Genomic DNA, 22,148 nt, shown 5'->3' with positions numbered 1-22,148 from the left:
TTGACAGCCACATTTTGTTTCCACTTGTGTTCAAAGTAAAACATTTCCCCAGACTTCTGACAATGCTGAGGACAGTAAAACTAGCTGTAAACCTAATGCGCTGTTAAAATCCTATTCACCTTAAGGTCTGTTTCCCACTCCTCCAAATACATGCTTTTCCACCCTTCTCAGAGTCAAGCTTTTATCAATGATTAAAAGTGATGAGAAGAGTAGCTGCAAATTAGTGCAGCACCTGATCTCAAAGAACAGCAGAAAGTTGCCAACAACCACCAAGTGACACTCTCCTGTACAAACTCCAGAAACTTGGGCAGCACAAGAACTGGGACTACTGGATACTACAACAATAATTAAACTGAGTACTGTTAAGAACAGCAGGGATGTGATAGGATAGCTGTATTGACTGGGACAGATGTTTTGAATAAAATGCGGAAGGACAGATATAAAAGCGGTGGAGGTACAGAGCTGTGTGTTAGGAACGCTACAGTCTGCAGGGTAAACTTATAAAAAAAAGTATAACAAGAATAAAACAAAACCACTCTATAGAAGGAGTAATGTTGGGTAGTTCACTGCAATGCCTTGGGGTTGAGTTTGGGAATCAGTAAAGATCTGGGTAATAGTATTAGTAATTCTAGCTGATAATTCACTGTTTATCTGGAAACACAGACTTTCAGATAAAGAATGAAGATGCGAAGCTAGTAATGGAGGAAAGGCAAAGATCTCCTTGGAGAATTCCTGTATTTCTTTCATGCTAAGGTTAAGTCCATTAGAAACACATATCCAAATGAATGAGAAAAATACTGAATAAGGACAGAAGTCACCCTGTGTAAGTCACCCTCTATCATGTGAGGATAACAGAAACTGAAAAATGTACATTACTCTAGAACTGCAGGAACAGATTATTTCTCTTCACATTGTCACTACAGCCACAGTAGAGGCAAAAGGGAAGAGGATCTTAAGCGTAGGGTTATAAATGGAAAACATGACTAAGCTGGAAGCAAAACTTAAGTACGATGTGCTGAAGTCAGAAGGACAACTTCCATCCCAGATGTGTGCAAAACTGCCAACTGCAATTTCAGTTCTGGTAACAGATACTTTTAATAACGATTTTGTCAGGGATCATGACACAGAACTTGTAGAGCAGCAAATGCTGGGCTTGGATTAACAGCCTTGAGAGCATCCAAGTTTTTCTAAACAGAAAAAATACAGTAGCTCTCACTGGCCTTGTTTTTTCCATAGAGCATTTGACAGAGTGCTGTGCTGGAGACTAATGGAGACAGATGGGGAATACGAAGATGGGCAAAGAGCTGGTTTCCAGTGAAATAGCAAGAGATGGTTTTGAATGAGAAAGTATTAAGCTGGATGGAAGTTACTAGGAGAGTTACTCAATGATTAGTCTCAGGGCATATTTTGTTTAATTTTTTTCTTATCGCATCTGGCACCAAGTGTGGCAATGACAGACTTTGCTAATGAGAGAAGCAGAGGTAGTATTTGATAGGAAAAAAAAGCACCTGACATTTGAGGACTGACATAGTAGAAATGGGACCTGAGACACTCAAGTGTACAAAATGCATGATCATTCACTTAAAGATTACAGTCAGAAACATCACTTAATTATCAGGAATCACATTAGTTCATCACAGAATAAATATCAGACATCAAGATAATGCAACTATGCAAAAGGTAGAGGTTTCCTTTGATGATCATGAAAATGAAAAGCGTGCTGTGAGAGCTTGTGTTTGTCTCTTCTTCATTGTGAGAAGACATTAGAAGAGTTTATCTTAGGGCAAAAAAGGCTGAGAGGGAGAGAGGGGATACAGTTGCTGTGTGACAGCAGACACCAGACAACCAGAGCAACCAGGCACCAGAGCAACCAGGTTTTAGAGCAGCCCACTGTTAGCATTAATGGGCACAAACAAACCACAGCAAAAGATTCAACAGACCTTTATGGTAAAGCCTGATAATTTTATGACAAGAATTTTTTTTTTTATATATATATACACACAGAGTTATATATATGTATATGTGTCTATATATGTATAGGTTCACCTTACAATGACATGCATGGCACCCTTTGTATCTCACACAGTTGAGAGTATTTTATATTTCAATTAACAAAACCCTGGCTTCAGGAATTGAAAGCAAACACAAGGAAAACAAATTTGGAACTTTGGATCTATGCGTTCAAGAAAACCCACAAAAACTTTCATCTAGGGGAACATAACACTGCAATAATAAAGTCACTCCTGCACCGTTCTGGGGTATCTGAGCACTGCCTTCTTCCCAGGCAAGTGCTCACCCACAAGAGCAGCAGCATTGCAGGAGAGGGCAAACAGAAAGGTGAAAGCAGATCTGGAGGTAAAGATGAGGAGAGAGAAACCTAAACAGACTGGATTTTAAAACTTTGCAGTTTATTGTCTTTCAACAGAAAGCAACTCTTCTGTGTACCAGATAGAAAACAAGGACTACATTTTCAGCTCCAGGGATGTTATTTAAAGACTGAGTGATCAGAATCTAGCTTTTTCGCCCCTAAAACTCAACTAAATATATTCCAGTTAACAGCATCCTTAACAAGGAAAAAAACTTATTTTCAAAGACGGAGCTAGTCTGAGTTCCTGGAACAAAAATATTAGATAAATGTTCCTCCCATTTACTCTGTGCCAAAGAAATGGCATTAACATGATGAAAAAGTCAAATAAACAAAAAAAGACAGGAAATTCAGAGTTATAGCTCCCCATGGCAACAGTAAGCAGAAAGGGTATGGAACAGATGCTGTTACATTTTATACATTCATCATAACTCCTGGTACTGTTGGGTTTCGATGGCTGTGGGTCTGATGGACCACATAATTCCAGGTATTCAGATAATTCCAGTCTGCCTGTGTGAACTAAGGAATAGCTCAGGTGAACAGTTACTTGAGTCAGCTATGCATCTGCTCTCAGGTCAGTGCAAATCCTGTGCCTTGTGTGTGAGGATAGCAGGAACTGAGACACGACTCACAGGAACCCGTTACTAACTTAGGTGAACATTTTATGGCCTTTACTAGAACAGACTGAACTGAAAACCTGGCTAAATACATCACAGGTCATCATTAAAATCAAGTAGAAATGGAAGGAAAAAGTGAAGTGCTAGACCTTTGCCTAGCATCAGGCAAAATAGTCAAGACTGACTGAGCTGACTATGATGGAGAGCTTTTCTCACTTCTGATCCTCACATTATGTGAAAATGAGTTTTTAAAGAGGGAGAGAACTTTAAACTATTCACAAAGGGATACAAAATGGCTACGGGAGCAAGAAAGTTGCAGCACTATGGGCAAACTCTAAACACTAACATTCATGACCTTGGGTAGCAGTTTCTTTATGTTTCAATTTAGCACAATAATTACATAGGCCACGCGCATGTCCCAGTTCTTAGCTACTCTGGGATGCAGTACGTTAGAGCAGCATTATAGTAGTGCCTAGAGACTTCAGCTAAGGGCTACACTGTGTAACAGAGCTGCAATAAATACATATAAAGCAGTGAAAGACTGCGGGGGCCGGGGGGGGGATCAATTTTATTTTACCATGGAAAATCAAGGCACAGAGATGCAAGTTCCTCAAAATCTGAGTCTGGAATGGAATCCACATCTCTCCTGAGTCTCTGTCCAGTCTCCTAGTCAAAAGACAGCCCTGTGTTCAAAAATGAAGTCAAGTCCCAAGTGCTCTGTGCCTCTGTTTTTTAGTTTTTTGTCTACAGGAGCAAGGAGCAGAATCCTGATCTTAGGTTTTTCTTTTCTCTCCAGAGAAACCTTCAGTTCTCCACAAGAACATGCAGACAACCTGGTGAGTGCATGATTTAAGAAGTCAATATAGCTTCTCCACCCCAGGAGATGAGGCCTGACCATGAGGGTATTTTGGTTTATGTTCTTAAATCTACCCAGCAAAGAAGAAGTGGTTTAGGTATAAAAATCATCTGGCCCACTAACAGGCAGTGATGCTCAGGAAACAATAATCTTGCACTGTAAGCTCTAATCCTCTTTTGAAGATTGACAATTGTTAATGAGATTTATCTTATGAGCAGATAGAAACCAAAACATCAGCTTCTCTCTTTAGCAGATGATAAGGGATTTTCTTGGAGATTTTTTTACACAATATCCATTAAGGAGATTCGAGGCTTCCATTCTCCCAGGAAATGAGGCAATGGTAGCAAAGTATTTCTGTACAGGTGTTATAGTTATTCAAATCAACCATGCTACTGGAACATGTCACAAACACTGATCCATTTAATCTCATGGTAGTCATATTTACAGCTGTGGGAAGGTTTAATTGGTCTTAGATTCAGAAATATTTGAAATGATTTTCAATTCAGGCCAATCTTTATATGCTTGCCTGTACTGTCAATAGAAAAGTAGTGTCTATAATGCAGAAATTACTTAGAGAAATATTATTGGCTAGGCTCAACTAGATGTTCAAAAAGGTCCTTTTCTAGTATTACAGTCTACCATGATTTAAAAGAATACAAACTAGTGATAACATCAACCTATTTTCTGTTATTGGCAGCATCACAAAAAGAAGATATATTGGCTGAAGTCCACTTGAGTTTGACTTGACTCAAGTTCAAGTCAGTAATGCCCTAATAGCCTTATTTTGTGCAGCCTGACCCGTGTCATAGCAGTAGGTATGATCTCATCCCACTGTCACAGTGGTCACCCATCATTACAGTGGACCAGATTTTCACATCTTCAGAAACAGAGGCTGAAAAGTAATGATAAGAACTGCTCTAGTCTTTATGTTCATAGTGATAAGGTGAGCAGGTGGACAGAAACACCTCTGTCTGAAATATGACAGAGAAGAGATCTTTGTGGTTTTAATCTATTACTTTAATAGCTTGTACAAGTATCAAATTTAATTGAAAAAATACGTATCTATATTAACAACATTCTCCCAAATGATTTTGAAAACAACTTACAACAGTTTCTTTGATAGAACGAGAGTACTTGGTGCAGAAACCTTCTATGCGTGCAGAAGTTCAGGAAGAGGAGAGAGAAACAGGAATTTTTGTTACGGAAGGTCAGGTAGTCAATTCACTCATCCATAAAGGCTGGCATTCACTCTACTTTGGTGTGTTGGAGACCATCTAGTTATCAAAAGTATCTAAACCTGCATTAGTTTGTTTGGTCTTACCCGTTTCTGGCTGCACCGTACAATCAAGAAGGTCTCAATACTGTGCTCTTTCAGATAAGCGTTGCGTTCTCCTCCAAAGCCCAGTTCCACCTCGTAGTCTCCGTTGAGATAGTTCAGGGTTGCTTTTGTTATGTGGATGCGCCTTGAATGAGACAAAAGACAAGCCAGTTTTGTAGGCTCTGAAAAATTGTCACCTAAAAAGCCAGTTCCTGTCAGTGACAGGTTCCATGTACTGGAACAAACAAGCAATAAAACCCAATTTATTTAGCCATGCCACTACTCTTACAGATGTAGTAATGGAGTTTCACCTATTTTAAAGGGAGCAGGCCAGGAGGCATCTTCTTAAAGAAGGAGGTGTTCAGATTAAGCATCTTACATATCCATTTATAAGCACCTCCTCAGATACAAAGCACTCATTCTTTTATTCACTTTGCTCTAACATGCAGCAGATATATTTTTTTGGCAAACACAGGCCCTTCACAAGGACATGTTTACTCAGTGGACACAGGTAGTATATACAGTAGCATGTATCTTTTTTGTTGTATCACATTAATCACTGTGGTACAAGAGTGCCTTGTAGAGGTATCCTATCAAGTACCATAGTCTTATGCTTTCTTCCAGAGCAGAGAAAGGATGGAAAGCCACATAGAAAAATTATCTCACGGAGTCAACTTGGCAGCAACTCTGTCTTCAGTTGGTCCACACAGTGGTGAAACAAGAACTGATTCTGCTCTCTCACATGAATGTTTCAAAACAAAAGGCTGGTCTGAAACAACGCTTCATACAATATCCATCGATAGCTGGGATGCTCTCCAGCAAACACTGTTAACACACAGTCACATCTCTTCGTAACCATGACCAGCTCTGGTAGCGTTCACACAGACCTGCTCATTTCTGTTGTATCTATCAGCTTTGTTTCACAGAGAAGGGATTCAGTTCTTACCACAAAATGATATGACCATCTTGGGATTTTGTAGACTTTCTGTAACCAAAGACATGTAGACAATGGAATGGAATAACCTTGCTAATGTTTGTACATGCTTAAAACACTACACTCACAGTTCATTTTACAGCAGACATATAGACTCTCTGAACCTCTGTCCTCCATTACCCCACCTCACTGTGACAAGTCAGACACAAAACAACACACGGATTAACACGACAGCTTTGATGAAGCAACTTACCCAGCTTTGCCCCCTGCTTCCATGTGGTTGGCTAATGTAACGTCGTTGGACCACACATCAAACTGCCACTTCCTAAGGCCCAAGACCCCGCAGTGAACTCTCCCGCTGTGGATTCCAACCCTCATGTTGACATTTACTCCTGTCACCTCCCGGACTAGTCTGAAAAGAGATATGGGAAAAAAGGATATCACAAAGAACTGCATGGTTGTAGTCGGTGGCACAAACTTGCACCCAGAACACAAAAATCCATAATGACCCATAAATTATTCATGCATACACACAGTGCTGCTCAAAACTAGACCAGCTGTACTGCTCTTGGATGGCCTGGCTGGACAAGCAGGGTACTAATTGGAAAAGGGAGCCTTTGGAGTAAATCCATGTACTCTGACCTCATAGTCAAGTTGAGAACTCATAAAAAAATCTTTGGGGCAGTAAAAGGAATAAAGTGCTGGTCTCTGATTTCCATACCAAAGCTGGACATAACCTGCCAGCACTCAGCCTCATTAAGAGTAATAGCATGTTGCAAAGAGAAAAAGGAAATGATTTCAGAGATCTTAATTTGTCTGTACGGCACCAAGCATGAGCTCTTCCACAGTTGAAATATGATATGTGTGTGAAATACCCCACTGCAGTTGGAAAGCTTGAACGGGGCTTACAGCTGCAGTCAGAGCAGCAAAACCAGAGAACCACATCTATTGCAGTCACTCCAAACAGGCAGCTACAAATACTCAAGCTCTGATTTTAATGAGGTTTTGGATGCTCTGTTTACTCCCAAAATGACTGCTGGAATACTTTGTGGGTTTTGCCCTTTTAGGGCAAAAGTTAACTTCAAGAGCCGTTCACATGGAAAATATATTTAGGAATGTGGGTAGGGGAAAGTCTTGATGAGGCCATCAGAACAACTCTGCTTCTCGTTATTGCTGAACATATCATTCCCAGAATGCCCATGTTTCACAGGCAAACTCACCTACATCACATAGCACAGTCCTTTCCTTTGAGTTGTTAGTTCCTTGCAACATGAAGTTGTACTTTATACCTGTCAGATTTCAACCTCTTTGGTTTTCAGGTTCATCTAGTCCTTTCTAGATAACATCCTTTGGACAGGTTAAGTCCTCCCAACTTTCTAACACCAACACAGATCTAATATTTATGCTTTAGTTATTAATGAAAATGAATGATTAAAGATAGACCAATTCGGGACCCTAGTTCACTCTTCACAGTGTAATATGACCCTTAAAAGACTGTTCAAGATGACCTCTTGTTGAGACAGCTCTTACCCTCTTACAGTTCCTATTTCCTTACAATCCTTATTCTACGTTTCACTACCTACTCTCTGAAGTGACATTCATTATTTTTATTAACAAGCAGCATAGATTCTCTAGCAGGGAAGGGAAGGGAAACTGCGTATGAGTAAGGTGCCACAAGCTTACGAACTGAAAGAGCTCCAACCACAACACTTGGGAAAACAACAAGAACTGGGATAATGAAAATGCAGCTGCAGCCATAACCCTTGCAAGGACAACAGCAGCTGCAGTGTGGGTACAGCACTGGGGAAGGAGGAAGAACATGCTGCACAAGTGCTACAAACCCTACTGCACCCTCTGCCAAGCCACGTTACTGACACAAGACCAGGGAACTTCTCCCAGTAGAGTTGTTGATGAGAAGATGACTTTCTCCAGACTTTGCAGCAAACAAATGAGTTTGGTTACCCTTCATAGACAAATAAAATATCCTTTGTTACCTTCCTTCTTTTTTAGTTCACTTATATCAGCAGTACAGTGAATATAATTCTCTATTTCTGATCTGGGGTAGTGCTCCCTGCTGTTATTGCACACAGATGAAATCAGCCTACAGACAAGGCCCAGTGTTGTGAAGCTTGCAATCAAATGTTTGGTAGCTATTGGTTACCTTAATTGTGAAACCTCTTATCTTGTTCCTTGGTGGAGGAAGAGGTGGGGGGGGAAGCAGGGGTAGTGAGAATAGAGTCACCTTCCAGACTTATTAAGAGATAAGATTGTTAAATGCATTCATCACACATCAAGTGGGAAACAAGTTTTAAAGGCTGCTGAAGAGCTATTTGTAAACAAACATTGAGTGCACTTCAGCTCCATGTTTATTTCAAGGTAAGGTGGGTTGCAGTTAATCAATGAAGTCTAGACATCCTGGTGTTACTCGGCCTTGTGGGGGATTACACAGCAACGTGTCAAGGTCTCTTGATTTCATCAGGCCAGCTACTGCAGAAAGTGAGACTTTTCTGGGCAATGTACACAGTATCTTCTTTGTAGGGCTGGTGGCTATGAATTGCTGCTTCTCGTGTTTGACAAGATATTTTGTCACCTGCCACTTAATTGTACTTCATGTGGAAAAACCAGCATCCTTTCAAGGGCTATTGAAAACTGGTTACTTGCAACTCCTTTTATTTTGCATTTTGCATACAAACCCCAAAAGGAGACTGGTGCAAAGCAACAGAGTTTAAAATGAGGAAAGTAAAGGTAGAAAGTCCTGACAGCATACACTATATATAAAGCAAGGGAATGCTGCTGCGCACTGCTCTTTGAATGGGGTCTCCTGGGTGGAAACACTGCTTTTCAAACTGTGGGTCTGTGTTATGAAAATGAGGCTGAAAAGTGTGGGTGTGTAGTCATGTCTTTGCAGAAGTTCAAATGGTAAGGATGTACTGCACAAAGCTCAGCAAATAGGTAGTTTTTATCAAGAAGGGCTCAAGCTGCGCCAGGGGAGGTTTAGGTTGGAAATTAGGAAAAATTTCTTCAATGGAAAGGGTAGTCAAGCATTGGAACAGGCTGCCCAGAGAGGTGGTGGAGTCCCCATCCCTGGAAGTGTTCAAAAAATGGGTAGATGTGGCACTTTGGGACATGGTTTAGTCTAGTCTACCCTTGATTGGTTTAGTGTGGACTTGGTAGTGTAGGTTAATGGTTGGACTGGATGATCTTAAAGGTCTTTTCCAACCTAAACGATTCTATGATTCTATGATTCTATAAGATGAAGTGGAAACTCCATCAATTTACTGAACAGGATGAGAGAAGAACTGCATAGAGATCTTCTACTTCTGTGTTGGTACCACTGATACTTTAGAAGATGCTTTCACAAAATAAAAAACTAGAAGAGAAGGGAAAAAGAAGCTGAGTCTCTGTGCAGCAGGGATGGTGTAGATAGTAAGGTCAGCTCAGTTACCATCCAAAACTGACTGAAATTTGTGCCTAAACTCGCATACACTCAAGATGACCAAAGAGATCTTCCCTCCATGAATTCTGAAAGAATTGGCCTGTGAAAGCTCATGTCCAGGCCAAATAATAATCAACATTGTCTGCAGTCCTCCAAGTAATATAACTAGATACAAGTCTCACATTTGTTACTCTCTGAAGACAGGAATTGTCTGGACAAACACAGGATTGCTAGTCTGACCTCAGGAGCAGGCAAAGCTTCAGAACAGATTTTAAAAGAAAAAAAAAAAGATGGGGAAGTGGAAATAAAGGAAAAAACACCATGGATCTGTCCCAGTCTGTGCCAGACCAACCTTATGGTTTTCTTCAATAATTAGTTAAACTAAAGTAAGAAAGTATTGAATCTGACCTTTGTGGCATAGGGACACATGGAGAAGGATTAAACTAGACAAGACAGACCTTAGCAGAGGAATTGTAAAGTGAGTAAAAAGCTGGTTTAAAGACAGATAAGTAAAGAGTGACTGAAACTTAATAAAGCTATTATTAATCCTCTGATTTCACATTTCTGTAATCCACTGGAATCCTCCTTTGGGAATGAGACTTCCAGTAATTACAGTAACCTTTGCTTTTCTCATCAGGAGATTGAGCTCTGATATTCATGTGGCTGTAGTGGACTCAAGCATTTGTCTTTCTCCTGTCAAACCTTTACTGCATTTTGTTTTCCTGTTCCAGCTGGTCTCCCTTTTTGCTGGCATCAGTTCCCTGGTTTGGCTACCTTGCTACTAATGTAAGGAAGACCTAATGGGAAAGAGCATCTACTTGCTATTTGTTCTGAAATTCTCCATGGGGAATATGGTACTTACGAGATGGCCTCTATCATATCCATTCCCATTTCAACACAGCAGTGTGCATGGTCAGCTCGTGCTTCTGGCAACCCAGACACACAGTAATAGCAATCACCCAGGATCTTGATACGTAAACAGTGGTTCTCCTAAAAAAATAATAACAATAATAAAGGCGAGAGAAGTACTCAGCTTATATTCATGCTTGCAATAGCTTGCCTTTTAGGGCAGTGAATATTTACAGAAATCCAGTGAACCAGCACAGTATGTCATTCTTGCAACAGGAAAAAAATATATCAGAATTATAATAGAAAACTTACAGCTGCTAGCTTATCAAATCTGGCAAAGAGTTCATTCAGCGTCATGACCAGCTCCTGAGCAGTGCACTGGGAGGCCAGACTTGTGAAACCCTCTATGTCTGCAAAGAGGATGCTTGGGAAAAAAAGAGAAAAAAAAATATGAAACTCTCACAAAATTTGTTGGTGATATTTGTCTAAGTTCTGGGGTAGAAGTCCAGGGATGGGGAGGCATGTAAGAGTGTCCCAGCTCTACAGCACCAAGGAGATGAGCACCTGTTAATGCCACCTTCTATGACAGCCTCTATCACACATAAAGCCCTGAGGGGCATGGCCTCATCTTCTCCAGAGATTAGAAAAGGCGGGAAAACTCGACAAGCCTTTCAACCCCCAACCCTGCCCCACATCCAGAAAACTTACAGTATGCTGGGAGCTGGTGGTGGCATGATAATGTTATCAGTCATCATTAACAACAAGGCACTCCCACACAATGACCAGATTAGCCCAGCTATAAAATCAACACTTACCCATTTTGTTCACATTCCCCAACCTCTCAGCTCAATAACATTGCCTGGGTCTTAACTCTACTGCAGAAAATCCACCCTCCTCTGCCCGCTTCCCCTGCTGCCAGAGGGCAGCCACAAAATAAAGTCCCTCTCTAGTGAATAACCTTAACCTGCCTACCACAGCTTTCACTCCCGCTTCGGTGGTCTGCTTCCATGCACCCACCCCAGCCCCGTGGCTGGCAGCACCCTGCCCTATACTGTGTTCTTGCAATGTTATAAATGCACAAAGCCAGGTGCGATGGCACCGCGTGCTGCCGGGGAAAAGGCTTGGGTGCAGCAGGGCTGGCTGGACGTGCCCTAACACACTCAGCTGTCCTGGTGAAGACTTACCATCAGGCTTTTATACTCTTCATTCTCTGGAGAAGGAATTCTACACTGATTTACTCTACTCTACTCATCTCCCAGCTGTGCATGCTTCTCACTCATTGCTTTTTTTTTTTTTTTTGCTCAGCTTCTAAAGAACTACAGAAATGAAACCTGCCATTCATACCACACCTTCTAGCTGGCTTAGCCCCTGAAACGCTCTAAAAATACACACCTACAGCATGCAGGAGCTCCTCTCAGTAAGGCTGCAATCACCCAACTTTCTGCCGAATGAGAAGCACAGCCCTTGCCAACTGAGGCAAACCTTTGCTGTTGTAACAGGGAAACCGAATCGCTCCCATCTGCCCAGGACGGACTGGGAAAGCCCTCTGAAAGCAGCCTGGGCTGTTTTGAAAGCACAATTATTTGAATCACAAGTATTAATAATGATTCCTTGATTTGAATTAATCAATTTTAATGTTGTACTGCAAAGATTTTTTTTAAACTGGAAAAAGAATCTAATTGATAATTACAACATTGAAAATATTGATTTGCAATCAAACACAGCCATTATGCTAAATTTAAACCTATTCAGTAAACAAGAACCAACTATGTCTATATAGATCTAAGATAAAATGTATATATGCACACACGTTTATATAAATATAAAATTCATGAGCTATACTTGTATATTGGAACATTTATCAAGTAGTTGGTTTCTTCTTTGAAGTTGATTATTGCATCAAGCTGTACTTGAATAGGAAGAGAAATTAAAAGTGTAAATAACAAGCACTTTGGAATTGTTTCTTCTTTGTAAAATAAAACTCCAACATGTTTTAGGCAAATTGCAGAGGCTATATTTTCAGTTGGAATTCCCTGCAATGTCTTCAGACAGAAAGCAAAGGCAACAAAAATATTTTCACAAGCATTTTTTGCAAAAATCCTGTAACACATTTCAATTCTAGCATGCTTTTTGTATTTTCCTTCTACATTTCAACTCCAATAAATCATCAGCCAAACATACTGTATTAAATATTTCTTTGTTAGTCAGACTGAAGCTAAAATGTATAAGAAAAAAGCAAGACAGGAATGTGGGGATGTCTGAATCAAAATATACTTTGCCAGTTTTGAAACACTTGAGAAAATACGCAAAAAATAAATGGAGATTTCACATATTTACAAATAAAAGTAAACCTCCCAAAGAAATACACTTGAAATCAACTGAAATGTTAGAGATGTCTGTATTGCTTGCTAAGCAACTTAAGTATGTGTTAACATGTAATGTACAAATAGGAAATGTCTCCAGTTCTTGCAGCAATAACAAAATATATCTTGTTGCAAGCATGTTCCTCTTCCAGCATGGGGCAAATTGCATATTCCTCACTTGTGGACACGTTCACACTCTGCCTGTGTGCGTGTTGTAACAGCCATGTGTTACAACAGGAGGAATACAGAGCAATTGCTGCTCTGATGTTCAGGTAGCAATGGGTATATCTGAAAATACTACTCATGGATGCCCTCAGCGTTCTCCTCATGTCCGATTCAGAAAATTAGTGCTAGCATAGTGTCCTAATAAACATGGAGAAATGACTGAAGGTTGCCCCCTCCATTCCCCGTTACTATCATGCCAGATAAATGGATCAGACATTCCTAGAAGTGAAATCGCAGCAATATTTTCAAGCAGGCAAATGAAGTATCAGCAGAGACCTATGGAGCCAACCTACGCACAGATTTATGCCTTTTCAAATTGAAACTACTTGATTACAACATTTTCTCAAACTTGTAACCTTCTATGGGTGACCAGCAAATTGCTTTGTTCAAATTCAGCAGCTATCTCCATCTCGATCCTTGTCTTGCACTTCTAAGGACAGCATGGTTGCAGCTCCATATGCAGCTCTCTGGACGAGTTCTAGAAAACTACAATTATAAGCACTACAAAAGGGTTTATTGTGTGAATAAAACCTGGAAAGGCTGCATGAGAGGAATCAGAAATGCATTCTGCACATGAGCTGGGAGCAATATTGGGAAGTTAACATTGTCTGCCGCCCCTGTTAGGAAGCCAACATTTACTACATGATATGCTTCTCAGAATGAATGTTTTGTTTGAGGAAAGAAGGATGCATGAAACAATTTCAACAAAGCCTGTTTGATAATTATGGAGAAGAAAGTCAAGGAAAAGGAAGTTTGGTTTTATCTAAAGTAAAAGAATGAATTACAAGTATTTTTTTAGATGCTTCAAGTCTCCTTTCACTCTTGAACATGGACATGACCCTCAGCAATAAGGGGAAGACCTTCACCTGGCGCATGCCTTTTCCTCTTTATATGAAAACCTACTCAGAATTGGTTTCATGTTAAGTCCTTTGGATGACTTAGTTTTTGCGCACTTCATGATTAACATGAAGGCATCTACCCGAACACTCCATCCCTTTGCCCGTCTTCCATGTCAGCTAACCAAGTAACATATGCGCCTCTTGCAGCACCTGAGCATATTCTATTACAGGCTTGAGACAGCTGTGTGACCTGCTCTGCAGGCAAACAGCTATGCCACTGAGCTATCAGAAGACACTGCCTGGGACACACACGATGCAGGAAATGGAGTGCCTCATCAGGGTATGGAAAGGATCACGTGGGAGATGGCAGAGGACAGAACAGTGATCTGGGAATTGAAGACAGAGAGGGGAAAGACACATTTGTGGCAGGAGACTGGAGAAAGAACAGCACACAACTGTCAGAGAAAACAGCCCTTGCAAACAGGAATCCAGCCTGAAGCCTCTCTGTCCTCTGCTCTCAACAGAGAGCTCTGAAAGCCACTAAATCACATTTTACTTCTCCTGCCTATTCTGTTCCCTCCACACGCTCCTGCTAGCACTGCAGCTCCAGCAGCAGAGACAACAACCGGGTTTATCGCTCCCAACCCTGCTAATGACCCGCAAGGGAGGAATGTGGACCAGTGTGCGTGTGTGCTGTGCCATGCCACTTCTGTTCCTTTTGTTATTAGCCCCCAGTAATCCTTAAATTCAGGCTTCTCCCTGTAAAATACCCAACAGCCCAGAAGCAACTAGGGAAAAAGTAGATTTCTCTTCCAATAGCCATCAGGGAATAGCACATGATTCTCATCCTGTGTTTAGTCAGGGCTTTTCTTTAAAAACGAAGCCTGCTATATCTCCTTACACACACAACACGCACACAGTGAGTTTGCAGGAGCATCCCCCAGTCCTGCCAGGGCACCTTATCCAGACTAGGAGTCTTAAGAGTTTAAACACACAGCTTCCCCACTACCCTTAGGTCCTCACTTGACACTTCAGTCCTTCATGTCCGACTACCCTTAGCAATGAAAAGATTTTTAAAGGATGATGGTGATGGATGATTGTGCTGAAGGGCACAACTCAAGCCAACTATTTGTCAGTGTTCAGAGGGCAAGGCACTTCCTTGCTGGTGGGAGCACAATGCCAGTAATAGGCCTTCCTTGTGCCAAAATGTGGAGTAAATGACAGTGGTCAACAAAAGGTCAAATGAAATAATTATTATAGCTATAAAATATCGTGAGATAAGTAAGGCAGTGGTTTAGAAGTACTATTAGCTGAAGCTGACTGGAAGGGATTGACCACACACTCTGCAGCCTGGGCATCAGCAACTATTATCAGCCCTGGGTCCCTTCATCTGGAAGGCTACTGCTTTGTGGAAAAACCAGTTTAGTATGTAATTAAAATGTTGTAATGGCTTCAGAGCTCTTGATATATTTTCCACTCTGTCACTGCCTTCAGATTTACCATCTGATTGGGTTTTGTCCAGCAGTAACCAGGGTATGACCTCAAAAAAGACAAAAAAATGATTTATTTCTGGGAAAGACAGACAAGAAAAAGGGAGTTATCATTCATTTTATAAGTTTTTTAAAAAATTATTTCTGTTTAATTTTGGTTGAAAAGTACCACAAATTGTGTTATGGGGTAGAGGTGAATACTTTCCTAAGCTCCTATTTCAGCTCCTATTTCCAGCAAGGACTGGCTCAAGATTTCATAGCTGTACAAGGCAAACTCAGTTTTGTGCCTGTTGCCCTATGAGGCTCATGGTGCTGACAAGGAAGAAAGATGAAAAGGAGCTTGGGTAGCTTCCAGACCCTTCCATCCTTCCCTCTGCTTAGGGGCCAGCCTGGTACTTACCTGCTCTTGCCGAAGACCCAGGCAGGGGAGCTGGAAAGGTGGATGCACAGACTGGAGAATCCCTGAGCCCAAGAGCTCGGGGCCACCAGGCAGCATAGAACAAGCTGGGCACAAAGGTCTAGCTGCTGCTGCCACTGGGATACCTACCTGTGCCTGAGTTTGGCCCTTACCAAAACCACCACCACCACTGTGGACTGCGAGACCTTCATGAGCAGGATATCTACGTGCTTTTTGCAGAGTGCTTTGCACAGCTGCAAAGGCAGAGTGGGGTGAAATGGAGAGAGGGGCAGCTAAGATGCAGAGCCAAGAGGAGAAAATTCCCAAAGTGCTGAGCTTAGCTTTCCTATTTTTTGGTTTATAATGCGTTCATAGAGTAGTTAAGATACACATGGACAGGCAGCTCAGATACCAGCAGAAGCCTCAGTGTAACACCGCAGAGGTCAGCAGCATGAGTCTGCTTGGCTTGGGCTGCTTTCACAGTCTGTGCTCAGGTCCACCCCACTACACCTTGGGTCCTACCACTGCAGGTCATTTAAAACTAGCTCCTGTAATTCAGGTGATCCTTGCTGTGACTGCACCGCTAACATACCCTGAGGCATAAGCATCACAGGATCTTTCGGATGGCAAATGAGAAGGTTCTTAGCAAAAGTGCAGGAAGGGGAGAGATCTTGGCAGAAAGCAAAGAACAATGTAAGGAGTAGGAATAGTTGAGGACAAGGTGGGAAGCAGGAAGCCCACATGAGACATTTAAAAACCACACACACCTACAGAGAGTGATTTTGAAGCGCAGCCTTAAATATCTTTAGTTAGTAGAGTTATCAAAGGAGGGACACAACACAGCCAGGTTTCCCTGCAAATGCAGGATTATTCAAAACGTTAAATTAAATCATCAGTGCTTCTAATGTAAAAACAAAAAAACAGTTGTGTTCTATTTCAAGACATGTGCGTGCATAGCACGCCAGCCACAACATAAATCAAGCAAGGCAAGAAACACAAACCCTATCACCATCACAACGGTAATGCCAGTCATGAATATAAACACCATGTGTTACTGGAAACCGAACACCACAGGCACTGCATGGGAAACAGAACAAAACCCCAGACTCGGTGAGCTTTAATGACTTATAAAAACAGCAAAGTGCATCTGACTGCATGTGAATCAGTCACGATATTTTACTGCAATGAACACTACCTACAAGAGAAGAAAAAGTTCATGTACCATAATAAAATAATAACTGTTCACTAAATACAAGCTCACTAATTTGCATTCACGAGCAAACGTGTAACAAGAGAAAGCTACTTGCTGTAGTCACAGTCTGCCCTTCTCAGTGAATTCACTAGGCTAATTGGTGACGACAGTGTCTCAGGGTGCTTCTTATTTTACAACACCATCCACTGCTATTGGTTGCATGTCATTAAGTCATCCTATGAACAAGGAAGAAGAAAGAAGAAGGATGGATTGGGATGAAGGTGACAAAACTCTCAGCTGAAGGGTTGGGTTGAGCCAAACTAGGCTTTCACAGAATCACAGAATAGTTGAAGTTGGAAGGGACTGCTGGAGGTCATCTTGTCCAACGCCCCTGCTCAAGCAGTGCCACCTAGAGCTGGTTACCCAAGACTGTGTTCAGATGGCTTTTGAGCGTCTCCAAGGTGGGAGCGTCTCTTGAGCAGTTTGGCAAATGAGTCAATTTTCACACTTGAACATCTGTTTAAAAGCCAGTTCCCCGCCAGCACTGTAAGCTCAGAAGTTATTTTCCCGCTCCAGCGGCATAAACATAGTGTTAAGTTCATCTAGAAGTTTCCAGAATAGACATGGCATCAAGACACACCCAGCCTCTCTTTCCTAGCTGTAGCCACTTGGGGATGGGATGATAAGGAGTTCCTCTGTGTGCTCTCTCTTCTACCCACCCTATGCACAAAAAGGATTTCTGCTTCCAGAAACACTAAGTGAGGACATCTCATAATGCTCTCTCCCTCCTGAATTTAATAGCAGCAACCACAAAAGGACAAACCAAACCAAGCTGAGGACAAGTTCACAGCCGTGGCATGGTGACTGCAGTCAGGCAGCATGTCTAGGTAAAGCAGCACAAACATGAGCAAGGGCAGCAAAGCCCACCTAAGGAGGGTGAAGTGGCCCTCACAGATCACCATGCTGAGTGACAGCCCAGTGACTGGTCCAGCAAAGGCTGCAAGTTACTTCCAGACTAACTCTTGCTCTCTAGGAAAGTCTATGCAACAGGCTAAGGTCTTAGCCTTAGCGATACAAAAAATGTCCTCCAGAACAGCAGGACATCAGACAGACCAGAGGTTAAAATATTTCCTTTTCCTACAGTCATGGAAAAAAAAAGAACCCAACAATAAAAAGAAACACTCTCTTTCCTAAACTTATATGGTCATTTCAGAGAAGATCCGTTTACTATTGGAAATCACCTATTGTTTCAAATGAGCGCTAGCACTTCTGTGACACATCAGCTACCACAGGTCCCTCTTGGGAAGCAGGACTCCGTTGTGCACTGTGACAGTGCTCCACCTTAAGATCAGTCATGCTGGCTCCCACTTGCACAAAAGGGTGGGTGAGAAGGCAGATACGTACACAAATGCTGTGATAAGCAAAGCAATACTTTTTAGAGAGAGAGATTAACACAAAATAGGAGGAAATACAAACAAAAACCCTACAAAACCAAAACTGCAGAAAACTGAGCCTTTTCACCTTTTTCTTTACAGCAAAAGGCAGAAAGCCTCCTGTCCCTCTTCCAAAGTAGCCAAAAATGTAAACCAAATCCACATCCCATATTTGAGAAGTTCACTCTGCAAGACCATACCAACTGAAACTGGTGACAGAGTAAAAACCGACAAAGAAGCAGAAGACCAGATGGCTCTCGGAGATTTTGGTGGCAACGTGCAGCCTGCCATCCACAGAGCCACTGCATGACGACAGCAAGGCTCATTGCAAAGACATAAACTGCAGAACCCTGCCTTTACTTGATTTTCCCATGTTTGCTCTCAAATGACTGTTACCAGAGGTTAGAACTGCCTGGGGGACGCAGCTGGGAGATGCACATCTCCAGCACAAACTCTCAGCATTTACGGTTGCAGCTCTGTCTGCGTTAGCAATGTGCTCCTGGGAATGCCCTGCTGAGAGTGTCTGACCCTGCTGGCACTCAAGAGCTGCTGCGAAAAATGGCACCATACTTTCCGTCATGGTCAGTGCTCCTCACCTCGATGCTTGTGGTCTGTCCTTCACTGTCAATGCAGGAAATGAGAAGAAATTAAGATCCTGAGATCACCATCCAGAAGGGGAAGACTGCACCAGTTACACAGGGAAAAGTTTTTCCATGATCTTTCTAGGTTTGCAGTTTACAAGCATAGTAGCAACCCCAGTTATTGGAACTTAGTTATAGCTAACCAGCATCAGTACTCATTTTTTATTTTAAACATGAAAAACTTGTTATACTCTCCCTCTAAACATCTTGAGTTAAAACATTTTCCTATTTCAGCAGGCTATATTTAACCAGATTGAGTCTTCACTGGAAACAGGAGTAATAAATAGCCTTTTGGGAAGAAAAACTATTTGGGGAAGGCAAAACAAATAAAGATAGACATGCAGTGGCTACCAGCCAAACCATAGGTGGAGCATGTTATAGATGTCTTTGAGATGAGTGGAAGGAATTTTATTACTCCATCATCACAAGCCAAATTAGATGCCGCTGTCTGTCAAACATAAAAAAGAAATCCAAGCAGCCTAAATGAGATTTTGGGTTATTAAGAAGGAGGGACTTCGGACCTTTTTCATGTATCTAAGAAGGGACTGATGGGAATGTGAAAATTTTTCCAATCACTCTGGTCAAGGGAAAAACCATGTAAGTGAGAAAGATGCCAAATCCATTCCAGCTCTAAGGAAGTTTAGGAAGGCAAAGTGGAAGGATATGCATGGCCTTTTGCAGAAAGGCGCAAAGGAACCATGCATACTGCTGACCCCGACCGTGTGTCTTTGCTTTCGCCCCGAGCAAGCCCAGACTCACCAGGGTCTGCCTGACCAGTGCAAAAGAGCTGGCAGGTCTGTCCAAACTGGAGCTGGATCTAGCCCACAACAAAACAAATCTCAGATTCATTTGCCTCACAAGACAGCTTGAAATCCAGAACTGCATACAAAACAAAAAGGAAAAGCCATGTTATTTTCTGGTTTTCAAACTTCAGGCATGCTTTTTGGTGTGAGCATACTTGGAATCTATTTTCTGGCATTAGAGCAATCTCTGATGTCAAAATCCTGCCAAAAACCAACAAGAAGGAAGACAGAGCTAAGAGAACTCTGCAAGAAGGGACTATCCATTACCACCACAGCTGTAGGAGTCTGGCACTATTCCTCCCTGCCTTCCTTCAAGGGAACGGCTTGCAAAAGTGACTGAAGCCATAGAAGCAGCACAATAGGGAAGAGAAACAACTAAAAACTTAAGCACTAAAACAAAAGACAACCTGTTACATAGATGCTGTGTGCCAGCAATCAATCAGTTGTCAGAGAAGGCAACAGAGTAATAAATTTTGGCACAGACAGTTAACAATTTCACATGTGTATCCCAGGTCAGGGACATGCGATAGTGATTGAGTAAGTTGCATCTAATCAAGTTTGGGATGCTTTCTGTTATATATTGCTCAGGTCTTTGTCTTTGATGGTGAAAGAATGAGCTCTTCATGGCTGTGCAAATTGCATTCAGTCTGTTCTTCACTGGTATGATGGATACAGAATCATAGAATCATAGAATTGTCTAGGTTGGAAAAGACCTTTAAGATCATCCAGTCCAACCATTAACCTATACTACCAAGTCCACACTAAACCAATCAAGGGCAGACTAGACTAAACCATATCCCAAAGTGCCACATCTACCCGTTTTTTGAACACTTCCAGGGATGGTGACTCCACCACCTCTCTGGGCAGCCTGTTCCAATGCTTGACCACCCTTTCGCAGTCAAACAACGATGTTTTTGTATTCCCTACCCAAAAGCTGCAGTTATTTTGCATGCAGCAGTCATTTCAACCTAGCCTTACTTCTTCCTCACTCTCTCCACTAGCTTCCCCAGTGTCCTGTCCTTTTGTGATTTATTTACTCTGCAATTTTGGTAAGTCAGGGTTTTCCCTCTGGAAAGTCACTACATAATGAAAACATTACATTAGTATATAAATGTCAAAAATTAAAACATTAAGGAGCAACTCTGCCTTTCTTATAGTTAACTCATTTTCCCAAGGAGAGTAGGTACCAAAATATGCAGACTGTTTCATGGATAAGCTGAAAATGGACAAATGATGTGGTGTTCTGTATACACAATTACCATTCGTGTTTGGGAGCTTACTAGATCAATAATACTGAAGTGGCCATTTGCTGGGAAAACTGATTGCTGAAGAACAGGAACATGAGTCTTACTGCCCTTTTTGGAACAGTCAACATGAATTGACTCGCTGCCTCCTCATTTCTATACTTTTAAATGTACCTGAGCAGTTGTGTTTTTAAATGACACTGATGAAACTGAAAAGAGAAATGGACTCAAAGCATATAGAGAAACTTAACTGTGCACACTTTGTAATCACGACTTTTCTGAGAAAGACCAATGCAACATCAGTGCACAAGAACATTAAAATGAAGACACAATCCTTTGTTAGCTATTCTAAAAGCTAAAATGGCTGACCAAAGGAAATGGTACAGCTCATTAACTAAGGGACCAACTTGTTATTAATTAAGAATCAAACCTGATAATAAATTTAATAATAAAACACATGATGTTTTCAGTGAGAAGGGAGATTGGCTGCAATTTCAGAATTAAATGAAAAGGAAAAAATCCTGCAGGAAATTGAACTTGTTATCTGGTTATTGTACACTACATTAATATTTCTTACCTGATAAGAACCAGTAATGAATAGATATGCTCAAGTCACCAGTAAAGTTCTCCCAAGTTTATAAGGGTTACAATTTAATGTTAAAGGTTTTCTTTCCTTTTTAAGATGTGATCTACCATCACATCACAACTGATCAATGGCACTTGAGCTGACGTGTATCTTTGTTTCCCTTTGGTGACACAGACAACTCCAGCTGCCATAGAGAAACAATGTAAATATAATGAAATTCTGTACTATCAATATCAGCAGTAAAACCACTCTCCCTTGGAAGGCAGCATAGGTGAGCTCACTAAATGAGTATTTCCATGCAAAGATCATCCTTGAACAGGGAATATTGAATTCTAAGCACCTCTTTAGTCCCTGACCTACCTCATATTCCAAATACTTTGCATATGTCCATTATTTCACAGACATTAAGCAGTGTTAAATCTACTTTATGGCATTCAGATTATAAACTGTAATATCAGAAAACATTTACACAATTTTTATTATATAGATCAAGAAACTAGGTATTAAGACACCTTGAGTCTAATCTTTGACAGCTCATCATTTGACTCTGTGATCAGTTA

At 41.4% G+C, this 22,148-nt stretch overlaps 1 protein-coding gene across 1 annotated transcript in view; it reads right to left on the bottom strand.

Annotated features, from left to right (window-relative positions):
- Window positions 1–22,148, bottom strand: part of ADCY5 (adenylate cyclase 5) — a 219,208-nt gene that overhangs the window by 46,568 nt on the left and 150,492 nt on the right. The window contains exons 4-7 of the mRNA XM_075710138.1: window positions 10,688–10,799; window positions 10,389–10,516; window positions 6,344–6,502; window positions 5,160–5,301 (exon numbers count right to left, since the gene is read on the bottom strand). Of these exons, the coding sequence (XP_075566253.1) occupies window positions 5,160–5,301; window positions 6,344–6,502; window positions 10,389–10,516; window positions 10,688–10,799 (541 nt within the window). The remainder of the gene's footprint in view (window positions 1–5,159; window positions 5,302–6,343; window positions 6,503–10,388; window positions 10,517–10,687; window positions 10,800–22,148) is intronic.

This window comes from Pelecanus crispus, chromosome 5 (assembly GCF_030463565.1).
Source record: "Pelecanus crispus isolate bPelCri1 chromosome 5, bPelCri1.pri, whole genome shotgun sequence".
Taxonomy (NCBI): Eukaryota; Metazoa; Chordata; class Aves; order Pelecaniformes; family Pelecanidae; genus Pelecanus; species Pelecanus crispus.
The sequence above is the reverse complement of the archived record's forward strand: the minus strand, read 5'-3'. Positions and strand labels throughout refer to the sequence as shown.